At 41.1% G+C, this 20,954-nt stretch overlaps 2 protein-coding genes across 2 annotated transcripts in view; one reads left to right on the forward strand and one right to left on the reverse strand.

The window, feature by feature from the left end:
• Positions 1-1,485: 1,485 nt before the first annotated feature.
• Positions 1,486-4,045, forward strand: LOC127656094 (protein S100-A1-like). The gene is made up of 3 exons (XM_052144268.1): positions 1,486-1,956; positions 2,996-3,158; positions 3,525-4,045. The coding sequence occupies exons 1-3, from the start codon at positions 1,877-1,879 to the stop codon at positions 3,699-3,701; spliced, it is 420 nt and encodes a 139-aa protein (XP_052000228.1). The 5' UTR covers positions 1,486-1,876; the 3' UTR covers positions 3,702-4,045.
• A 6,821-nt stretch (positions 4,046-10,866) lies between these two features.
• LOC127655923 (neuronal acetylcholine receptor subunit beta-2-like) overlaps positions 10,867-20,954 on the reverse strand; it is a 49,635-nt gene continuing 39,547 nt past the window's right edge. Inside the window, exons 5-6 of the mRNA XM_052143997.1 lie at positions 19,805-20,933; positions 10,867-11,729 (exon numbers count right to left, since the gene is read on the reverse strand). Coding sequence (XP_051999957.1) covers positions 11,577-11,729; positions 19,805-20,933 — 1,282 coding nt within the window. The 3' untranslated portion in view covers positions 10,867-11,576. The remainder of the gene's footprint in view (positions 11,730-19,804; positions 20,934-20,954) is intronic.

Consider the following 20,954-nt stretch of genomic DNA (forward strand, 5'->3'; position numbering starts at 1 on the left):
TCTGGATCTTGATTACAGTAATTGTATGCACCCTGATGTTTGTGACTAAGTCATCAATTAAAGTAAATAAATAATTTAGAACAAGGTGCTGAACTGTTCTCTCACATCTCTAAAACTTTAATGTGACATACACCAGTACGTATAACTAACCTTTAGGAACAGACATATAGTTTTACCAGTGGCGGGGTCAGTAGGGTGTCACAAAAATAAGCTTTGCTACCCCAACTCGAACCCTGAGTATATATATATAGGCCTATATATATATATATATATATATATATATATATATATATATATATATATATATATATATATATACACACTCACCTAAAGGATTATTAGGAACACCTGTTAAATTTCTCATTAATGCAATTATCTAATCAACCAATCACAGGGCAGTTGCTTCAATGCATTTAGGGGTGTGGTCCTGGTCAAGACAATCTCCTGAACTCCAAACTGAATGTCAGAATGGGAAAGAAAGGTGATTTAAGCAATTTTGAGCGTGGCATGGTTGTTGGTGCCAGACGGGCCGGTCTGAGTATTTCACAAACTGCTCAGTTACTGGGATTTTCACGCACAACCATTTCTAGGGTTTACAAAGAATGGTGTGAAAAGGGAAAAACATCCAGTATGCGGCAGTCCTGTGGGCTGAAAATGCCTTGTTGATGCTAGAGGTCAGAGGAGAATGGGCCGACTGATTCAAGCTGATAGAAGAGCAACTTTGCCTGAAATAACCACTCGTTACAACCGAGGTATGCAGCAAAGCATTTGTGAAGCCACAACAGGCACAACCTTGAGGCGGATGGGCTACAACAGCAGAAGACCCCACTGGGTACCACTCATCTCCACTACAAATAGGAAAAAGAGGCTACAATTTGCAAGAGCTCACCAAAATTGGACAGTTGAAGACTGGAAAAATGTTGCCTGGTCTGATGAGTCTCCATTTCTGTTGAGACATTCAGATGGTAGAGTCAGAATTTGGCATAAACAGAATGAGAACATGGATCCATCATGCCTTGTTACCACTGTGCAGGCTGGTGGTGGTGGTGTAATGGTGTGGGGGATGTTTTATTGGCACACTTTAGGCCCCTTAGTGCCAATTGGGCATCGTTTAAATGCCACGGCCTACCTGAGCATTGTTTCTGACCATGTCCATCCCTTTAAGGCCACCATGTACCCATCCTCTGATGGCTAATTCCAGCAGGATAATGCACCATGTCACAAAGCTTGAATCATTTCAAATTGGTTTCTTGAACATGACAATGAGTTCACTGTACTAAAATGGCCCCCACAGTCACCAGATCTCAACCCAATAGAGCATCTTTGGGATGTGGTGGAACGGGAGCTTTATGCCCTGGATGTGCATCCCACAAATCTCCATCAACTGCAAGATGCTATCCTATCAATATGGGCCAACATTTCTAAAGAATGCTTTCAGCACCTTGTTGAATCAATGCCACGTTGAATTAAAGCAGTTCTGAAGGCGAAAGGGGGTCAAACACAGTATTAGTATGGTGTTCCTAATAATCCTTTAGGTGAGTGTATATTCACTCACAAAACATGTGTATGCATTAACACACACCTTAGCCAAGTAAATCAAGTAATGACAATTGCTAAAAACAAAACACTGTTTGATTTTTAGGTTATTCAGGTTATGCTCCAAAGCAGTAAACTTGCTCTCTTTTAATTCTGAGACTCAGTATCAACAAGATATTTCCTCTAATTTTATATAACACAGGTTTTATAATAACATTGTAAATGTGTGAACATAGGGACAGGATTAGAATTGAAAATGGAAATGGGCAGGAAAGGATGGATGGATTGAGGGAGGAGGAGTGTATGGTATGATGGGAGGAGGACCAAGGAGCTATATAACATGCTGCCTATCGCCTGCTTTGCTTACCAGCATTCATCCCTCCTCAAGGAACAGAAGAGCAGCAGTTACCCAACAGCAAGGTAAGGAAAAGGAGTCCTTCCTTGCATCCATCCACAGATGGATGGATGGATGCAAGGATGGACTTTGGGGGAGACAGAGGGGGGGAAGGGTGGATATGGAGCAGATTTGTTTCATTCTTTTTCAGATTGAGTCAAAGTAGCAAATAGTGCATTACACCAGACTGCTAAACAAAAGCCATCTTAGGACAAAGCACATAAAAAAATAACATGCTGTGATAAATAAACGTTTGATAAAAAAATATATTAAAGAAATTATATTAATTCCCGAAGATTTCCACCCTAATTTTGAGTGACTTGAAACTTAGCTTTATAAACCTACACATACAATATTCATCTTACGGTAATAGAGTATTAGTGTTTGAGTTTTCATATCCTTTGGTTACTTTTGCCATTTATACAAACACTAGTCCATGTAGATATTGCGTATCTTTCATTAAATTGACTAAATCGGAAATGTTTATCTGTGCATCCATCGAGGCAAGGCACAGATCAAGCCCAGGGCAGTGTTTGTCAAATTTGTGTGTGTATGTGTGTGTGTGTGCGAGTGTGTGTGTGTGTGTGTGTATGTGGGTGTGTGTATGTGGGTGTGGGTGTGTGTTTGTGTGTATGTGTGTGTGTGTGTGTGTGTGTGTGTGTGTGTGGTGGATTTGTGGGCACTGAGATTAGCTCAGTTTACACTTGGCCGGGTAACTTCCTCCCCAGGTACTCTGTGTTTTCTCCAGTTTAGGATTTCACCCTTATCAGGCGAGTCACATTTCCACTCTGTTGTTAAGTCCTTTATAGAATGATTTGGAAGGGTGAAGTAGTGCATCTGCATCTTATGCACAGAATATATTACCCTTCCTGTTTTTATTCTCATCCTTTGCAATTATTACTTTTGTGGTCTTAAGAATACAAGCCTGCCATGTGTCTTTAAATATTTAACATGAGCCAGAAATACACCCCCTTAAGAAAACCTATTATGCATCCTTGAGTGCATAAAAAATATGAATCTAAATACAGTCATCCTCTGCATTCACCAATAACTCATGCCTTCCAGAATGTCCACTCTCAACTCAGAGAATGCCTCCACTCTGGAGAACGCCATGCAACTCATGATCCAGACATTCCACAAGTATTCTGGGAATGAAGGAGACAAATACACTCTGAGTAAGGCGGAACTCAAAGAGATGCTCACGCAGGAACTGGGCAGCTACCTTGGGGTGAGGGAAAAGACTATTTTCTCTCTCTTACTGTGAAAATCTGCAAATGCTTCTGAATAAACTTAAAAGGGTAGTTTACCCTGTAATGAAAATTCTGTCATCATTTACTCACCCTTTCTTCCATAGAACACAAAAGTTGGACAGAATGTTAGCCCCATGTCACCATTCACTTTCATTTAATGGGGGTGATTTATAAATTATTTTTCTAAAAACAAAATCCATCCTGCTTAACATCTCTGTTTGTGTTCCATGAAAGAAAGAAAGTAATTTAGGGTTGGAACAACATGAGGGTGAGAAAATGTTTACAGATTTGTTTTTTTAATGAACTGTCCCTTTAATCTGCATCTCACACTCTTGCCCTCATAGAATGCTCAGGATAGGAATGCAGTAGATAAAGTTATGGGAGACCTGGATTCGAACAATGATGGTGAGGTGGACTTCACAGAGTTCATCATCCTGGTGGGTGCCCTCACTGTCGCCTGCAACGACTTCTTCCTTGAGTATCATCAAAACGATGAAAAGAAGGGTGAAAAGAAAGAGTAGAGTTGCATTTCTTTGAATAAAAGCCAACACATGACCAGTGAATGCTGCTGGGGGAAATTAGGGGAGAGGGGGAATATGTGTGTAAATTAACCCTGCTTACTAATGTTCACCTGCTGAAAACAGTTCATTTCTATATCCAGAGCGTGTCTTTGGGTTCACAAAATGTGCAACAACATGTTTTCAACCCCTGCATTAGAAATGAAAGCAAATGGAATGAGATTTAATTCAATGATGGTCTTTGTAGAATATGTGAATAATGTTTCTTTCTTTCTTTTCTTTCTTTCTTTCTTTTTTACAATTTGGATTTTGTCCTTTTGTAAACAATCTCTCCTTATTACAATAAACTGCACATAAGAACAGCCATGGGGCTAGTGTGCTTTTTCCCTGTATTCATTTGTGTAATCGTGACTGTTGTAATAATGTCCTACAATTATTTATGGATCCGTTCCGTGTTTGGAACGCAGAAGTAAACTATAGCAGGGGAAACCTCTATAGTGGTAAATGGAAGACCACTGCAAATATTTTTACATTCCCATTTGCTTCACCTGTAAAAGTAACACTAAGCCATTATGTTTCCACAACTGTCAAAAATAGGTAAAAAATATAAAAAGCTGTGGATTTTTATATGGAGTCGGAAGTTAGAAAGTTGCCAAATTTACTGTGACTCCCTCTGCAGCTGTGAGAAACCCCATTGCAGTAGTGTTTCCTATTTTTTCCTATTCCTGGGTTATAGGTCTATAATACAAAATATAAACGAACAACAGATTTAAATCTAAAAACAACAAAAAATTGCAAGATTTTCTGTTCAATAATTCAGAAATGGGTCATCATATTGTGAAAACGGTCCATTGTGAGTTCAGTTTTGTCCATTAGGGGGCAGTATTAAAATACAAAGCTGAGCCATGACAAGTTGGAAAGGTCTTGGGCAGGTATTTTCACAGAATGGAAACCAAATAATTTGCTGTATTTGCAGACTGTAGCTTACTTATATATGGACAGACAGCATGTTAAGGCTTATTTTATATATCTTCTTGCATTCTACATGAAGCATTCACTATTTTTGTCACCAGGGATGGAACACACAAAAGCAAGGTCTTGTTTCGTGTAGCATAAACTAAAGATCACATTAATATAATATGTGGATATGCATTTACTTCTTGGCTGGAAGGGCTTTAATAAAGGAGGATGTGGAGCCAACTTGAAATAAGACATGAATTTATTATGTTTTCTGGATGTGAGTTTGGAGATCTGTGAACCTGCACTCAAGGACAACACAAAAAACACATACCAACATGAAAATGTCCTCTCTACCATATTGTTCACTATAAGGATAGAGAATACAGTAGAACTTAAAAAGACTTTGCATTCAGTAATAAACACGTAGACATGATCCCTCAAAGAGACTCATACTCAAAACCATGGCCAAATATTGTCAGACACAGGGATGGTATTTTTATTTAACAGGATGAATGTGTTAAGAGGTCAGCCACGGGACAGGAAGCAAGATAGAGTCAGTATAAATAAGATGGTGCACACTAATTGGTCAAGCTTCCACACGTGACAAAGAATAACTGTTGTCACAATTCTGTATTACTGTATTGCAATAAAACCCTGTTGAAAAGACCAGCATTTCTTGGTACCAAGCATTTGTTGTATATATGTTTCAGTAAATTCATGCTAATTGTCCAGCCTTTTTTCTTTTTTGCCACCATCTGTGCATGAAGCAGCCTGGAGCAGCATTTAAATTCATGCTCGTCTATTCATCAGGGAAATGAGTTGACTTGATTGTGACAAGGCGTTACATATCTAGGCAGATTAATTTCTCCTTCCTCCATTCCAGTTTTCCTTTGATGAATTAGAGAGACTTCAGTACCTATGAATATAAAAGCTGATTTGCTTCCTCTCTTTCATGGACAGGAGGTTTAAATAAATAGAGACACAGCCCTGTTCAGTGAGTGAATACAAGGGCACAGTGTAATTGGAGACCTTCTGCCATTGGAGCCCAAACAAATAGGGTAAAGTAAATTTGTGCACTGCAAAAATGATTTTCTCAGTATTGTCTTCTTTTCTGGTACAAATGTGTAAAACTCCTGAAAACAAGAAAAATGTACTTGATAAGTAAAATTGCATTTTAATTTCACATTAACTGTTTATAAAGTATACATATATAATTAAGCATATTTTTCATATCCCATTATTTAATCCAGTTTTTTAATCAAAAATCGATATTTATGAGAAAAAAATATTTAGTTAACATACTGTAGATTATGCTTATTTATGCTTAAATGCCTGTTTTAAGCATAATGAGGTTTACACTTAAAAAAAGAAAACTTTTTTATGAAGGTATGAAAAATTATCTTTCAAGATACATATATTTGCTGAAAACAAATCCTATGACATAATGTTGCTTTCAAATAAATGTAAATGTTATAAGTTTAGATGTTTTTACTTGAAATCAAGACAATAATACTGATTTAGAATATACACTGTATATATATATATATATATTGCAGTGTAGCATGACTCACCCTTATACTGTTATATCTTTAAAAGCTAACAGTCAAGATATTTTAATGCAAAAGGGAAGCTGTGTTATGCAGCTTTGCAGTTTATAATAGGGCTTTCAGATGCATCGGTGTGCTTGTGAGGAATTTGAGAAGATGTATGAGAAGATCGATATGACCTGAGCAAGATGACTTGGGAAGACTCAAGAAGTTGCCAACAAAGCACAACTAATGAACGAGCAAGGTCATTTATAATGCTCAGAAAAAATATTTCAGAAAATAATTTTAATCCATGGGTGACCATGTTTGTATAATCTGCTCTCTGAGACATGAGTTTTGGAAATTGTTTACTTAAAGGGATAGTTCTGTCATAATTTACTCAGCCTCGTGTTATTCCAAACCTGTAAGACTTTCTTCCATGGAACAAATAAGGAGATGTTAGGCAGAATGACAGCCTCAGTCACCATTCACTTTCACTGAATGGAAAAAAGTAAGAAAGCAAGTGTGTGGTGACTGAGACTAACATGTTGCATATCCTGTTTCACAAACAAAATTCATACATGTTTGAAATAATATTGAGTACATTTACATGGCCACCAAAATGTGGCTTATTGTGAGAAAGTGGAGTGTTAAAGAAAGTAGCGTTCCAGTTTACATGCACTGTATAAGAGGTGTACTCTTTATTCCCCCAGATATTCCAGAGTTGTTGCTGTGTTGGTAACATTCTGTCACGACCTGCAGCAGTTGCGCTTCAATAGTGGGCTTTCCCTCTTATGTATAACTCTGGGATTCCCCCACTGTACCAGCACATATATGTGAAAGTGAGGGGCTGTCAATATTTTACATTGGTGTATATATATATATATATATATATATATATATATATATATATATATATATATATACAGTGAGGAAAATAAGTATTTGAACACCCTGCTATTTTGCAAGTTCTCCCACTTCGAAATCATGGAGGGGTCTGAAATTGTCATCGTAGGTGCATGTCCACTGTGAGAGACATAATCTAAAAAAAAAATCCAGAAATCACAATGTATGATTTTTTAACTATTTATTTGTATGATACAGCTGCAAATAAGTATTTGAACACCTGAGAAAATCAATGTTAATATTTGGTACAGTAGCCTTTGTTTGCAATTACAGAGGTCAAACGTTTCCTGTAGTTTTTCACCAGGTTTGCACACACTGCAGGAGGGATTTTGGCCCACTCCTCCACACAGATCTTCTCTAGATCAGTAAGGTTTCTGGGCTGTCGCTGAGAAACACGGAGTTTGAGCTCCCTCCAAAGATTCTCTATTGGGTTTAGGTCTGGAGACTGGCTAGGCCACGCCAGAACCTTGATATGCTTCTTACAGAGCCACTCCTTGGTTATCCTGGCTGTGTGCTTCGGTCATTGTCATGTTGGAAGACCCAGCCTCGACCCATCTTCAATGCTCTAACTGAGGGAAGGCGGTTGTTCCCCAGAATCTCGCAATACATGGCCCTGGTCATCCTCTCCTTAATACAGTGCAGTCGCTCTGTCCCATGTGCAGAAAAACACCCACAAAGCATGATGCTACCACCCCCATGCTTCACAGTAGGGATGGTGTTCTTGGGATGGTACTCATCATTCTTCTTCCTCCAAACACGGTTAGTGGAATTATGACCAAAAAGTTCTATTTTGGTCTCATCTGACCACATGACTTTCTCCCATGACTCCTCTGGATCATCCAAATGGTCATTGGCAAACTTAAGACGGGCCTTGACATGTGCTGGTTTAAGCAGGGGAACCTTCCGTGCCATGCATGATTTCAAACCATGACGTCTTAGTGTATTACCAACAGTAACCTTGGAAACGGTGGTCCCAGCTCTTTTCAGGTCATTGACCAGCTCCTCCCGTGTAGTTCTGGGCTGATTTCTCACCTTTCTTAGGATTTTCCCGTAGCCCTTTCCAGCCTTGTGGAGGTGTACAATTTTGTCTCTAGTGTCTTTGGACAGCTCTTTGGTCTTGGCCATGTTAGTAGTTGGATTCTTACTGATTGTATGGGGTGGACAGGTGTCTTTATGCAGCTAACGACCTCAAACAGGTGCATCTAATTTAGGATAATAAATGGAGTGGAGGTGGACATTTTAAAGGCAGACTAACAGGTCTTTGAGGGTCAGAATTCTAGCTGATAGACAGGTGTTCAAATACTTATTTGCAGCTGTATCATACAAATAAATAGTTAAAAAAATCATACATTGTGATTTCTGGATTTTTTTTTTAGATTATGTCTCTCACAGTGGACATGCACCTACGATGACAATTTCAGACCCCTCCATGATTTCGAAGTGGGAGAACTTGCAAAATAGCAGGGTGTTCAAATACTTATTTTCCTCACTGTATATATATATATATATATATATATATATATATATATATATGGGTATATTTTATAGTGAAAATGGTTTTCCCACTGCACTCACAGAAATGTTGAATTCTTTCCACTTGACTTGTTGAGGGGCTTCATACTATGACGTTTGTTATCCGGTCTATTCACACACATGCGCACTACTCAAAATCCTGTAAGAATGCCGGCTTAATGACCACATTAAGCCACATTCTCAAGGAGAAACCTGGGAGTATTAAACTTTCTTCTAAATCCATTAAAAAGCATAAGGAAATAGGAGTTCATGATTACATGACGTTTCAGAATGCCGCTTACTGCAAAAACCCTGGAATAAAGCGTTTTCTAAAGTGCATGTAAACGTGGTCATCGTCATTATTTTGCATAAAAAAAGACAATGAATTAATTTAACGCTCAATTTTACACACTGATTATTCACAACGCAGTGCTATTTCAGCACATATGGTTCCAAATTAACTGGATTGAGGGTGAATATCAAATAAGACCCTGAAATATAATGCACAAAAGTGTTGCAACAGTTCAATACAGTCATCTCTCTGTGTTCATAAGTTATCAGCAGTGCAAAAATATATTTTTTTTAACTACTATTTAACTATAACATGAAAATCATGTAATCTCCAAAGTCAATGACCAAGCCAATCCTTTACATTTTCAAAAGAAGCTGTTATGTATTTCTGAGGAGGCAATGCTGTGGTGTGAATGACCCAGGAGTGGTTTCAGAATAAAGCAAGTGGTAAATAGAGTGAAGAAAGCGTTAAGGAGAGAGTTTGATACAAATGTGGTTTAGTGTGGAAGAGGCAACTAGAATCATGAATATAGTCCTAATGCCAGGGTTGGGGAGTAACAAAATACATGTAATGGGATTACGTATTAAAAATACAGTTAAAAATTAAATTAAAGTAATTAGAATATAGTTACATTCAAAAAGTACTTGATTACTGAAGAGATTACTTTGCATTTTACTGTCATTTGTTTAATTTAACTTGTAGTCCTTTCAGATGGAAAACATTTATCCATATAAATGATGTGATCCAAAGTTCATTTGAACAGCGGTGAAACACTTTCGTATGATGTGTTACATTCATACAAGCAGACAGAGAAGTAAGTTTGAAGTAAGTTTGAATCAGAAGAAATAGAAATAAACCTTGTGTAAATTGTCAGCTTTACACTAAGCTAAAATGTTATTTCTAGCCATTTTACATGCACATGTTACCAGACACGATCATATTGTTTATCAAGAAAATTCACGTTGGATCAAGATTTCTTTTTTCTAGTAAGACCTTTGATATTTGGGCAAAAATCTTATTCTTGATAATAATTGTTGTATTATTTTCCTTTAAAAATATCTAAAAATCCTTAAAACAAGATCAATTAGATTAATCTTGTTTAAGAAACAACACTGCATAAGATATTTAGGTTTTTAAGACAATGTATTTTTAACATGTGTATTTTGTCTTACGGTACTGAGTTTTTATAGTCAAAACAAGTGAAAAAATCCAAAGTATTTAGAATATGTTACTGACCATGAGTAATCTAACAGAATTTGTTACAAATTACATTTAACAGCATGTATTCTGTAATCTGTAGTGGAACAAATTTCAAAAGTAACCCTCCCAACCTTGCCTAGGGATGATAGAAAGAGGAGAGGTAGAAAAGGACAGAAAAGAAGAAAGTGGAGAGAAGAGAAGTGCATCAAATCAGGCAAGCAATATTAACTTTATAGGAGGCTTAACACCAATTCAGGACTGCTCAGATTCAATTAGCTTTCTCAAAGCTTTAACAGATAAACAAATGCAGACTTGCAAACATTTCATCCTGACATGTCATGTAATTTTGGCCTTTCAGTGTCTTATTTGCCAGGAGGATTATCTGATTGACTCTTCTATCAATGTATTAGCTAGTCTTTCTTACCACTGCGGGACCCTGTAATGTCTTCATGGGGCTAAATGGTCCAATGAGTTGTCTATACCACAGAGGACCTTAGAGGGCCTCTCCTCATCACAGATTCTGAGACATTGTTCCTGTTCTCTGCAAACCCCTCAGTCACTTGGTAAATTGGCCTTATGCACTGTCTTTGTCTTTTAACAAGCTCACTTTGTTTATCTCTTACCAGGCATCCTTCCTTAATGTGTGCTGTAGTAATACAATTCACACATTGATTACATTAATAATACAATACTGCATCAAAGCCCAGTTTCAGACACTCGTGTGTTCACACAAAAATGAGAATGTTGTTGCTGTATTTGTAATACAATTTTTTTTTTTAAATGTTGATTGGAACGTGGAGAACTTTTTATCATGTTTTATTTTTATCATGTCATACAATGTGTGCGTTGTTTTTTAAAATCTTGTTGTTTTATATTTTTTTATGTCGTTTTATGTTTGGGTTGTCTTTGTAAAAACATTTGTCAAATGTATGAACTCATCCACTGCAAACCAAATCTACCAACATATATAAATAAAGTAAGCTGAACCTGATACCCGATATTGACAGGCTTCTAGACCATGAAAAATAAATTAGACAAATTTAGCTATGAAAGTCCACTGAAATTAAAAAGAACAGGCATTTTAGTTTGTCTGACATGCAGGTAACAAACAGCAGAAAAATAATTGTGGAGCTTGTGGGCAGTGGATGTCTTTCTATTTGCTGAAAAGAGTGGTTATTGGCTGCAGAGCAAAGGAAACAGGTGTCCTTTCTCTCCAATTGGCTTGTGTGGTTTTTCACGTAAAAGCAGGGGAAGGTGGATTGGACAAGAGCCCTGAACGAGAATCCTGGACCCAATCTACACTTCCATGTTTTTGTTGTGATAATCCAAAAAAGGTTCTTATAAACCTAGCGTTAGTCCAGAGTAACATGTTGACAAGTTACAATTCCCCTACCCTTGGGCAGAGCCCCCCCCTTCTCCCTTCAACCCTCCTGTCGCAGCTGATGTTGGTTAACATCCATTGGTGTGGTGCTTGGTGATTAGTCAGCCAGGTGTGTTGGTGATAGTTTTGACTGTGTAGTTTTGGAACAGCGGTTGAATAAACATTCCGATTGTGCCAAAAACACACACAAAAACAAAGATCCAAAGGAATAGGCGATCGATCACCATGGCGACATACTTCCAGTCCTCGCTCACCTGTAAGACAGAGACAACAGCAGATGAATATAAGAGTAGGAAGATGGATGGATTGATGGAGTTACTTGTGCTGTAGAACAGAGGGCAGAGAGAAAGAGAACTCAAGAGGAAGAGAATGAAGGGTTGAGAGGTACAACCAATTCCGGAAAAGTTGGGGCAGTATGAAAAATAAAAACAATGGAGTGATTTGCAAATTATATTCATCCTTTGCTTTATTGAAAGCAGTACAACTAAATATTATATGATGTTTTACCTTGTGAATATTATTTTCTTTTTTTCAGCAAATAATCCAGCACTTTGAGAACAATGTTCCCCAAAGACAAATTGGAAGGATTTTGGTCATTTCACCCTCTACAGCGCACAATATACCTTGGTGCGTAAAGGACAAGATGAAAACCACTTCTGAATGCACCTGATCACTGATCACTCAGACAACACTATATTAAAAAACATAATTAATCTGTAATGGATATCATGAGCATGGGTTTGGGATTACTTTAGTAAACCTTTTTTAGTCAACTCCATTCGCCGCTGCATCCACAGATGCAAGTTAAGACTTTACTATGTAAAGCAGAAGCCCTACATCAACACTGTCCAGAAGCGCTGCCGACTTCTCTGGGCTCAGTCTCATCTTAGATGGAAAGTAGAACAGTGGAACTGTGTTTTTTGGTCCACATGAGTCCACATTTCAAATAGTTTTTGAAAAACACAGCCGTTGTGTTGCCAAAGAGGAAAATGACCATCCAAGCTGTTATCAGCATCAGGTCCAACAGCCAGTGTCTGTATAGACCAGGAGTGCCCATGGCATGGGTAACTCGCACATCTGTGAGGGCACCATAAACACATACACATATGTAAAAATTTTGGAGCAGCATATACTGCCATCCAGCACCCTCTTTTCCAGGGATGTCCAGGAATCCATTTGAGAATGTGTGTGCATTATGAAGCGCACAGTACGGTAACGAAGACCCCGTACAATTGTGAAGTTGAAGACCAGCATAATGGATGAATGGGAGAAAATTCCACTTTTTAACCTTAAACTTGTGTCTTCAGTGCCTAAATGCTTAAAAAGTGTTATTAGATAAAACATAGGTATGCAAAGCAGGCACTGGGCACAGCAAAGATAAGGCTGGGTCTGCCTCCTCCTGGGGCAGCTTCGCTTGCAGGTTCACTACCTCTGAGAGAGTCGTAGGAAGCTTGGGCACATAGCCCGTTCGAGGTCTTAGGATGACGTGAGCATCTGCCGGACCGGTCTCTAGGCAAGTGTCACTGACAGAGAACGCTCGCAGGTTCCCAACCCTCTTGATGGAAGCGAGCGCAATCAGGAGGGCCGTCTACAAGGAGAGGGCTCTAAGCTTGACTGGCGCGGGGTGCGGCTGAAGTGGCTTTCTCTTGGAGGAAAGAAAGCCATGACTGCAACATTGCCATGGTTGTGTTCTCGCAATGTGAACATGAACCTTTCATAAAGCGCTGCCTGCGTGAGATCGCAGCCCAGACACCCGAGGCAGCTCTTATGACCGTCAGAAGCGGAGAGATATCTGCCGCATCCAGGAACTACACAAATGCGGAAAGACATCTTTAAAAAGATGCGTCTTTTAAAAGACGTTCAAAGCCAATGTGTATACTCTGTTAGAGAAAATATACCCTTTTACAGGTCTATTTGCTCTTCAATGAAACACTGTCGAAGCGTTCAGGGGTGTGGACTGCACTGGCGTGCAGATTTGAGAAAGCCGCTGGTAATGCGCCATAGGATCAAGCAGCAATGCTATTTGAGGCGAGTGGAAGAGTAGTGGAACACCAGCTTGCTTAACACACAACCGCAGGGCTCCGAAGAAAAAATCTGAATGGACAGATGCACGATTCCCTCCTTTTATACCCGTATATCTGGGGAAGGGACATGCAAATTCTGTTTACCAAACTAACTTAAAATATTTAACCCTTAAAATAATAAATATTTGCCAAAGGTGTGTATTTTTGGAGGAATTTTGATATTTCAACCTCAGTTCCTAAAATACATCTATAATATACTGTGTACACAAAATAGTTACACTCAGGACCTTCAGAATAAAAATGTCCCCATTGAAACCCATATTTGATCCAAGTGCCATTAAAACATAAAATCATGAATTCTATGATATTATGCTTTCATTCCAGATCCTTTTAATATTTTTCAACAGATGGGTGCCATTTTTCTCATGTTTAGCCTATGATGCAAATTCTTGCTTTTTTCCTATTTTCTGTATTATAGAGGCAGGCCAATTGAATAAATGATGCAGCTAAAATTGTGTGGGTGTGTTGGTATGGATGTCAGAGTGTGTTTTGTATGTGTGTATTGAGAAATGTTTGTGTATAAAAAAACTAGCATTTAAAGGGTTCAAATCCTGAAAATGAATGAATATTTGGTAGTTATGATTACTACTGATGTTGGTTAAAAACATTAACTTATTGAAAGTGGAAAATAATATTAATATATCATATTATTATGGCAGTTTTTTTAAGGACCTCTGATTAACTTTTTTTTAATTGATGCACAAGTGTTAAAAGGGGGAATTGTTAAAAAGAGAGGGAAATGTTAGAGGAAGAGGGAGACAGATGAGTCAGATCTGAAATGTTAGGGAGAGGTAAAACAGAGTGATTGGGAGACAGAAGATGGGAAATTAGGAGGGAATGTGTGGGTGTGAGTGAGGGAAAGAGAGAGAGAGAAGGGAGAAGAGCACAAGGTGAGGGAAAAGGTTAATGTGAACAGAGACTTCATTCCACCACACTGCTCTGATGAGGTGAGACATGGGGGACATGAACAGTAACCACGGCAAAGGCTGCAAGGGAGTTGGCATGGAGATGCCTTGTTACTATGGGGATGAATTTATGTGCAGGTCGAAATGATTGACAGAATTACTTAACGCTGTTAATTTTATCCTATGCTGTCTGTATTCCTGCTCTTGAGAAGTAACCAATTGCTCAAGCCCACTTAAAATCTGCTGAATTATACAAATATATGGTTGACTGTTCTTATAAAACAGCATAATAATAATGATGATAAAGTCTGCTTTCAATATATTTAATTGGTAGTGGAAATAACTGTCACTCCATAGGAATCTATGACCTACTTCCCTTTCTGTCACTCACTCGATGCTGTGTCGGTGAAGTGACACTAGGGGTCTCTCTTGAGAGCCTCAGTTGCCTCTGAGCTTTAAGAAAAGGCCATTGAGAATTGGCGAACAGAATTACATGTCCCTCCCACGGACATAAGGGCATATGGGAATCGGTTTAGTCAGATTTTTTCTTCAGAGCCCAGCAGTTGTGTGTTCAGCGTGATGGTGTTCCACGACTGTTCCACTCACCTCTACTGAGCTTTTGCTGTTTGGTGCGTTACCAGCGGCTTTCTCTTCTCTACATGCCAGTGCAGTCTATGCCCCTGGACGCTTCGACAGTGCTTCTAAAAGAGCAAATCCTATAAAAGAGCATTCATTTAAACTCTAAAAGAGTAACACATTTGGTGTTGAAAGTCTTTTTAAAGACGTGTCTTTTTGAAGATGCCCTTCCGCCTTTGTGTAGTTCCTGGATGCGGCAGATATTTCTCCCCCTTTGATGGTCATAGACACTGCCTCGTGTGTCTGGTCCGCGATCGCACAGAGGCCGCATATGTGGATGGTTCTTGTTCTCACTGCGAGAACTTGACCATGGCAACGTTGTGGTCACGGCTTTCCTTTCTGAAAGGAAATGCCACTCCAGCCGCCCCCTGCATCGCACCTTCTTCCCACGGGATGGATGTCGACCTGGCTGGCGATGGAGGTGATTTGGGGAGTTCAGCGGGCACAGTTTCTCCGGGTAAAACCCCACTAACCACCTGCCCCCCAGCACGCTTGCTTGCTTCCGTCAGGGTCCGAGGTGAGACCGGCTCACCCCACAGCTAGTCTGATGTGACACTGCCACTGCATCGGAGAGCGTTGCGGTGTCTGACGCAGAAGACTAGACTAGGCTGCCACCTTCAGGTCTGCCCGCCCCGCCTGTAGGACAACATCGTCCCTGACGGCGAAAGCCTACAGTGCCACTGGACAGGCCGCCTCCGCCCTGGATGCCATGGCCCTACTGCAAGTTCAGCAGGCCAAGGTGCTAAAAGATCCTCACTTGGGTAGTCCTGATCCTGACGTGCTGCAGGAACTGCGCTCAGCAACTGACTTCGCCCTCCGGGCCAAGAAGGTTACAGCGCGGGCACTCATACAGGCGATGACCACCCTCGTGGTCCAGGTACGACATCTGTGGCTGAACATGGTCGAGATGCGCGACACCAACAAAGCACGCTTTCTCAACACCCAGCTCCCACTTTGGCCTATTCGGCGACACCGTCGAGGACTTTGCCCAGCAGTTCTTGGTGGTAAAGAAGCAGACGGAGGCGATCCAGCACATCATGCCTCGGAGCCATTCCAACTCGAGCCGAGCCCGGTCTGCTCGCTGAGGGCATCCCCTTGCTGCTGCAAGGCAACAGGCATCTCCGCCTCAACCTGGGCCCAGATCTCAGCCCCCGCATAGAGCGCCCAACAGAAGACGGATGCCCCCCATCCCCTGAACCTCGTCGAGAACCCGGAAGGCTCCCATACGTTCCTGATACGGACGACCCGAGGAACGAGATGCTCGCCGTGGAGCTGGTAGACAGACCACACTATCCCCGGTGGAGGGCCGGGTGGAGAATCCTTAGTTTCCTTCTTTTTCTTTGCCCACATTGTCAATAAAAGAGCAATTTCCTCATTCATTGAGTCACCTAGCCGGTGCACACACACACTGTTCTCATGGCGGCCCGGCACCAAACAGATACAGTCAAAAATCACCTTGGACACAGACATTTCACCTCCACAACACCGACTGTATCACGCGCAGACCCCGGCCAGCCAGTTATGACTTGAGTCTCTGCGTGCCACTCATATCCTGGGCAGCCTCAACACGACAGCGGACACGTTGTTACAACAGGCCATACTCAGCGGAGAGTGGAGGATCCACCCCCAGGTGGTCCAGCTAATTTGGGACCAATATGGCAAAGCACAGGTAGACCTGTTTGCTTCCCAGGAAAACTCCCACTGCCCGCTCTGGAACTCCTTGTCGGAGGCTCCCCTCAGGACAGACACGCTGGCACACAGCTGGCCCCGGGGGCTGCATAAGTACACATTTCCCACAAGAAACTTGAAGATATTGAGGATGCCCTTAATCCAAAATAAAAATATGAACAACTTCAACAGAAAGGAACCACAAGCATTACAAATCCAAAATGGTAGCACCTGGAGAGCCCATTTTGAAAGTCTGTACAAAGACATACCAATAAATGAAATGAATCCAGATCAAAGCATTATAAAAGATAAACTCCAAAAATTTGAAGAAACTATTAAAAACAATCAAAACATGCTAAATCAAAACATGACATATTAGTTTTAGAATGTGAAGATGCACATACCTATTTAATCATGCAATCTCTGCATGTCAATGCTTCAATAAAAAATATCTATTAGAACTTAAATCCAAAGTCTGCACATTTTGAGAAATATTGATCTATTCTCGTATGTTTACTTGATATTCCTTGAATTTTAGTTTTTAGTTTTTATTGTATTTTGAGCAATAGGCCTACAGGGCATAAAACATGATCAAATATCTAGAAATAGATCACTTGGCTCCTAAAACACACATCCCTTTAAAAACTTTACCTTTAGGATCATCCAGCATGACATACGTGAGTAATGCTGAGACTCAGACAGAGTTTGACAGAATGGGACTGTAAGCCATTTAAATGCCAAGTGAGTGTTGTGTTGATGGATAGCTGTACTTTGGCTAAAGACCATATCTCTTTTTTTTAATGCATTAGAACTGTCTGTTAAAGCCTCCACATCAGAGATTTTCAAGTGTATAGATTTCAAGATTTCACTGTGAGGTTGGAGTCAGGGTTGTATAATCTAAGGCTCTCTGTTATGGTTTTATTGTAATTTTTAGCTTTCTGCTTTCATTTAGCTGTTGTTTCAGTAAGACAACATTGCCAGATATAAGTACTGTAAAACAACAAAGAGTGTGTTTGGGGGGGGTGGCATTGTTAGTCTAGAGAGCATTTGATTGGACAAAAATCTGTGGTGCAAGAAATGTTATGGATATATTCTGTCAGTTTTCCCAGAATAAAAAGACTGTAAATTTACAGATAGTTCACTAAAAAATTTAAATTCTCTTATCATTTACTCGCCCTCATGTCATCCCAGATGTGTATGACTTTCTTTCTTCAGCAGAACTTTATTTAAGTAAAATTTAGCACAGTAGGTCCTTAAAATGTAAGTGAATGCAAGCGAATGATCAGACTTTTGAAGCTCCAACAATCATGGACAGTCAGCATATACGTCAGCATATGACCCCAGCAGTTAAATCAATGTCTTCTAAAGCAAAATGATCGCTTTTGGTGTGAAAAAGATCAATATTTAAGTACTTTTTAACTATAAACCATCACTTCCAGAAAGCAGCAGTATGCATGTGTGAAATAATCGTGTTGGCATGTTCAAGCGAGAACTGACGCACATGTGGCACACCCGGAAGAGCAGCGCTGTTTACAACTGAGTAGGAGAAATGCTGTGCAGAAGCTTAGTTGGTTTTAGTTTAGATCTGCATTTGCATCTGTTTGTTTACTCACAATGGCGCGTTTTGTGCTTATCCTGGATGTTTCTTTTGAGAGAAAAATGTGAGATTACATCTGAAATATGCCAATGCGAAAACGTCACAAGAGAGGCCAAGTAAACTCACCCCTCTCGTGACGGGAACGCACATTATGCTGCACACCTGAATTGGATGGAGCTTCATCAACGCTAATAAAGACACTGAGCATTTTTCTTCCTGGGGATCTGTCATCTATCTCCTTGTGTGCACACACTGGCATCCTCACAGATCCAGGAGCAGAGTGGGGAGGGTCCAGCTGAGTAAGATGCATGCTGGACCCACACCCCCAGGACCACACGTAAAGCAGCCGAAGGGCTGCCTTCCCCTCACACTCGCCATGGTTCCTGTGAAGGCAGGCCACCAATGGAGCTACCTCCCCTCATGCCACGGACCATGGAATAGAGCATGTGTGGCTGCTGGACCCTGCCCATGTCTGGGATCCTCCTCTGGAAATCCCCATCCTACACAATGCCCCCTTTCAACGTGAGGATGCCAAATTCCCCTTTATTTTGGACACAAATTCCCTCATGGACACTTAATTCCCCTCTTTGGACTTTTTATGTTTAAGCCTCTCCGAGGCTTGATGCCACACCCACTGTGACTGTCTCTTGCTCAGCCCACCACAGTAGTGGAGAATGCGCACTTTTATGCGCAGAGATGGCGCAGCTGGGAACCACCAGTGAAATCAATTGCCCTCTCATTCACTGTTGGGGTATGTTCTCCCTCTCGTCATGCGCCCGCCTCTTAGGGCCATCCTTCAACCAGGCCCACTACGTTAGTTGGGCTGGAGATGACGTGCACAATTAATAAGTCTTCTTGTGTGTACACAATGGCGTCCTCGTAGATCCAGGAGCAGAGCGGGGAGAATTCGGCAGTATTAGATGTGCACCGGGGAATTTTGAGCACTTTTTGCAGCTGACAGGCATGGATACCCAGCCACCTTCCCCTCACACTTGCCACAGTTCTAGGTAAGACAGGCCACCAAAGGAGCCGCCGTCCATCACGCCACATACTATTGACATTTATGCTGACTTTCTGTGAATTTCTTCAAAGCTTCAAAGGTTTGATCACCACCCATTAGCATTTTAATGTTCTGCTGAAGAAAGAGAGTCATACAGACCTGATAGCATGAGGACGAGTCAAATTTTTGGATGAACTATCCCTTTCCCTTATCTATTACATGTTAATTTATTGAGCTTCTAGGGATACACTAGCATATACAGTAGATGGTTTCAGAACTAATATTGGACAAAAAGCCACAAAACAATCCTTATACAAATTATTACTGCTATCAATTATAGCATGCTAAATGTATATCTTTGCCATTGTTACTAACATGAAAACACTGCTATACACATTCAGTATGTGTAGATATGACATTATGAATGAGAATGACTCACACTACAGTCATCGTCCTCACTCTTCATGTGGTTTGCAATGAAGCGGACTCCGTCTACAGCCTCCTCAAACCCTGGGCAGGCCTGGGCCAGCAGCGTCTGGGTGAGGACAGTAGGGGGTTGCTGCTTCCCACGAGGCAGAGCAGAACTCTGCAATGGATTGGAACCTCCTTCCCTGGCCTCTCTCCCCCCTTCCCTTAACCCGTTTAGTCCATCAGTCGACCCCCCTCCTCCCCCTCCACAAAACTCTGCCCCAAACTGTTTCACTGAGGCTCGGTTCACATAGCAAGTGCACGCCTCATTGATCTCTTTACTCCCGGACGTGGAGTCTCCCAGGCCCAGTCCTGCCATAAGCCCAGCAGCCAGGCCCCCTCGCCCACCTTCCTGCTGTTCGTTAGCTCGCCGACGCTGGCGCAGTCGTTGCCGTTCACTGCTGTTGCGTGGCTGTCGCATGAAGAGCAAAGCGGGGAGCTTGTTGAGGAACACAAGCTTTACCCATGGAGGCATGGTGTGTGTGGTAGGTGACCGATGATGCACATTCAGCACGCAAACACTCGTCACAATGGAGAACGTCACCAGCACCATGGTGAACATCAGATACTTCCCAACCAGAGGAACGTCTAGAGATGTGGGTGGCACAATCTTGGAGATCAGCAGCAGGAACACAGTGAGGGCCAGAAGGACAGAGATACACAGAGTCATCTTCTCCCCACAGTCTGAAGGCAGGTAGAACACCAGGATGGCCAGTGAGGTGATGAGGACACAAGGAATAATGAGATTGATGGTGTAGAAAAGGGGTTTTCGACGGATGATGAAGTCATACGTGATGTCTACGTAGGTTGGGTCGGAGGGATTCTCGTTCCGACGGCCAGGCAGAGCGATGATGTCCCACTCTCCACTCGGTGTGAAGTCATCCATGCTGGCGACATCCGCACGCAGAACCAGGTCTACTTCTGTGCGGTCATATGTCCATGAGCGGAAGCTTAGTGTACAGTTCTGCTGGTCGAACGGGAAGTGCTTCACCTCGATTTTACAAGCACTCTTATAGATCGCTGGTGGCAACCAGAAGACGCTGCCATCATAGGAGACAACCGCGTTGGAGTAGAAGGATACCTCGTACATGCCATCAGCACTGATGAGGAAGAAGAATGAG

The sequence above is a fragment of the Xyrauchen texanus genome, chromosome 15 (assembly GCF_025860055.1).
Source record: "Xyrauchen texanus isolate HMW12.3.18 chromosome 15, RBS_HiC_50CHRs, whole genome shotgun sequence".
NCBI lineage: Eukaryota > Metazoa > Chordata > Actinopteri > Cypriniformes > Catostomidae > Xyrauchen > Xyrauchen texanus.

Excerpts from the sequence above, each read along its gene's own strand:
- LOC127656094 (XM_052144268.1), top strand. The coding sequence starts at position 1,877 with ATGCTGCCTATCGCCTGCTTTGCTTACCAGCATTCATCCCTCCTCAAG. Across the intron at positions 1,957-2,995 it reads AGCAGTTACCCAACAGCAAG|AATGTCCACTCTCAACTCAG; the intron begins GTAAGGAAAAGG and ends CATGCCTTCCAG. Across the intron at positions 3,159-3,524 it reads AACTGGGCAGCTACCTTGGG|AATGCTCAGGATAGGAATGC; the intron begins GTGAGGGAAAAG and ends TTGCCCTCATAG.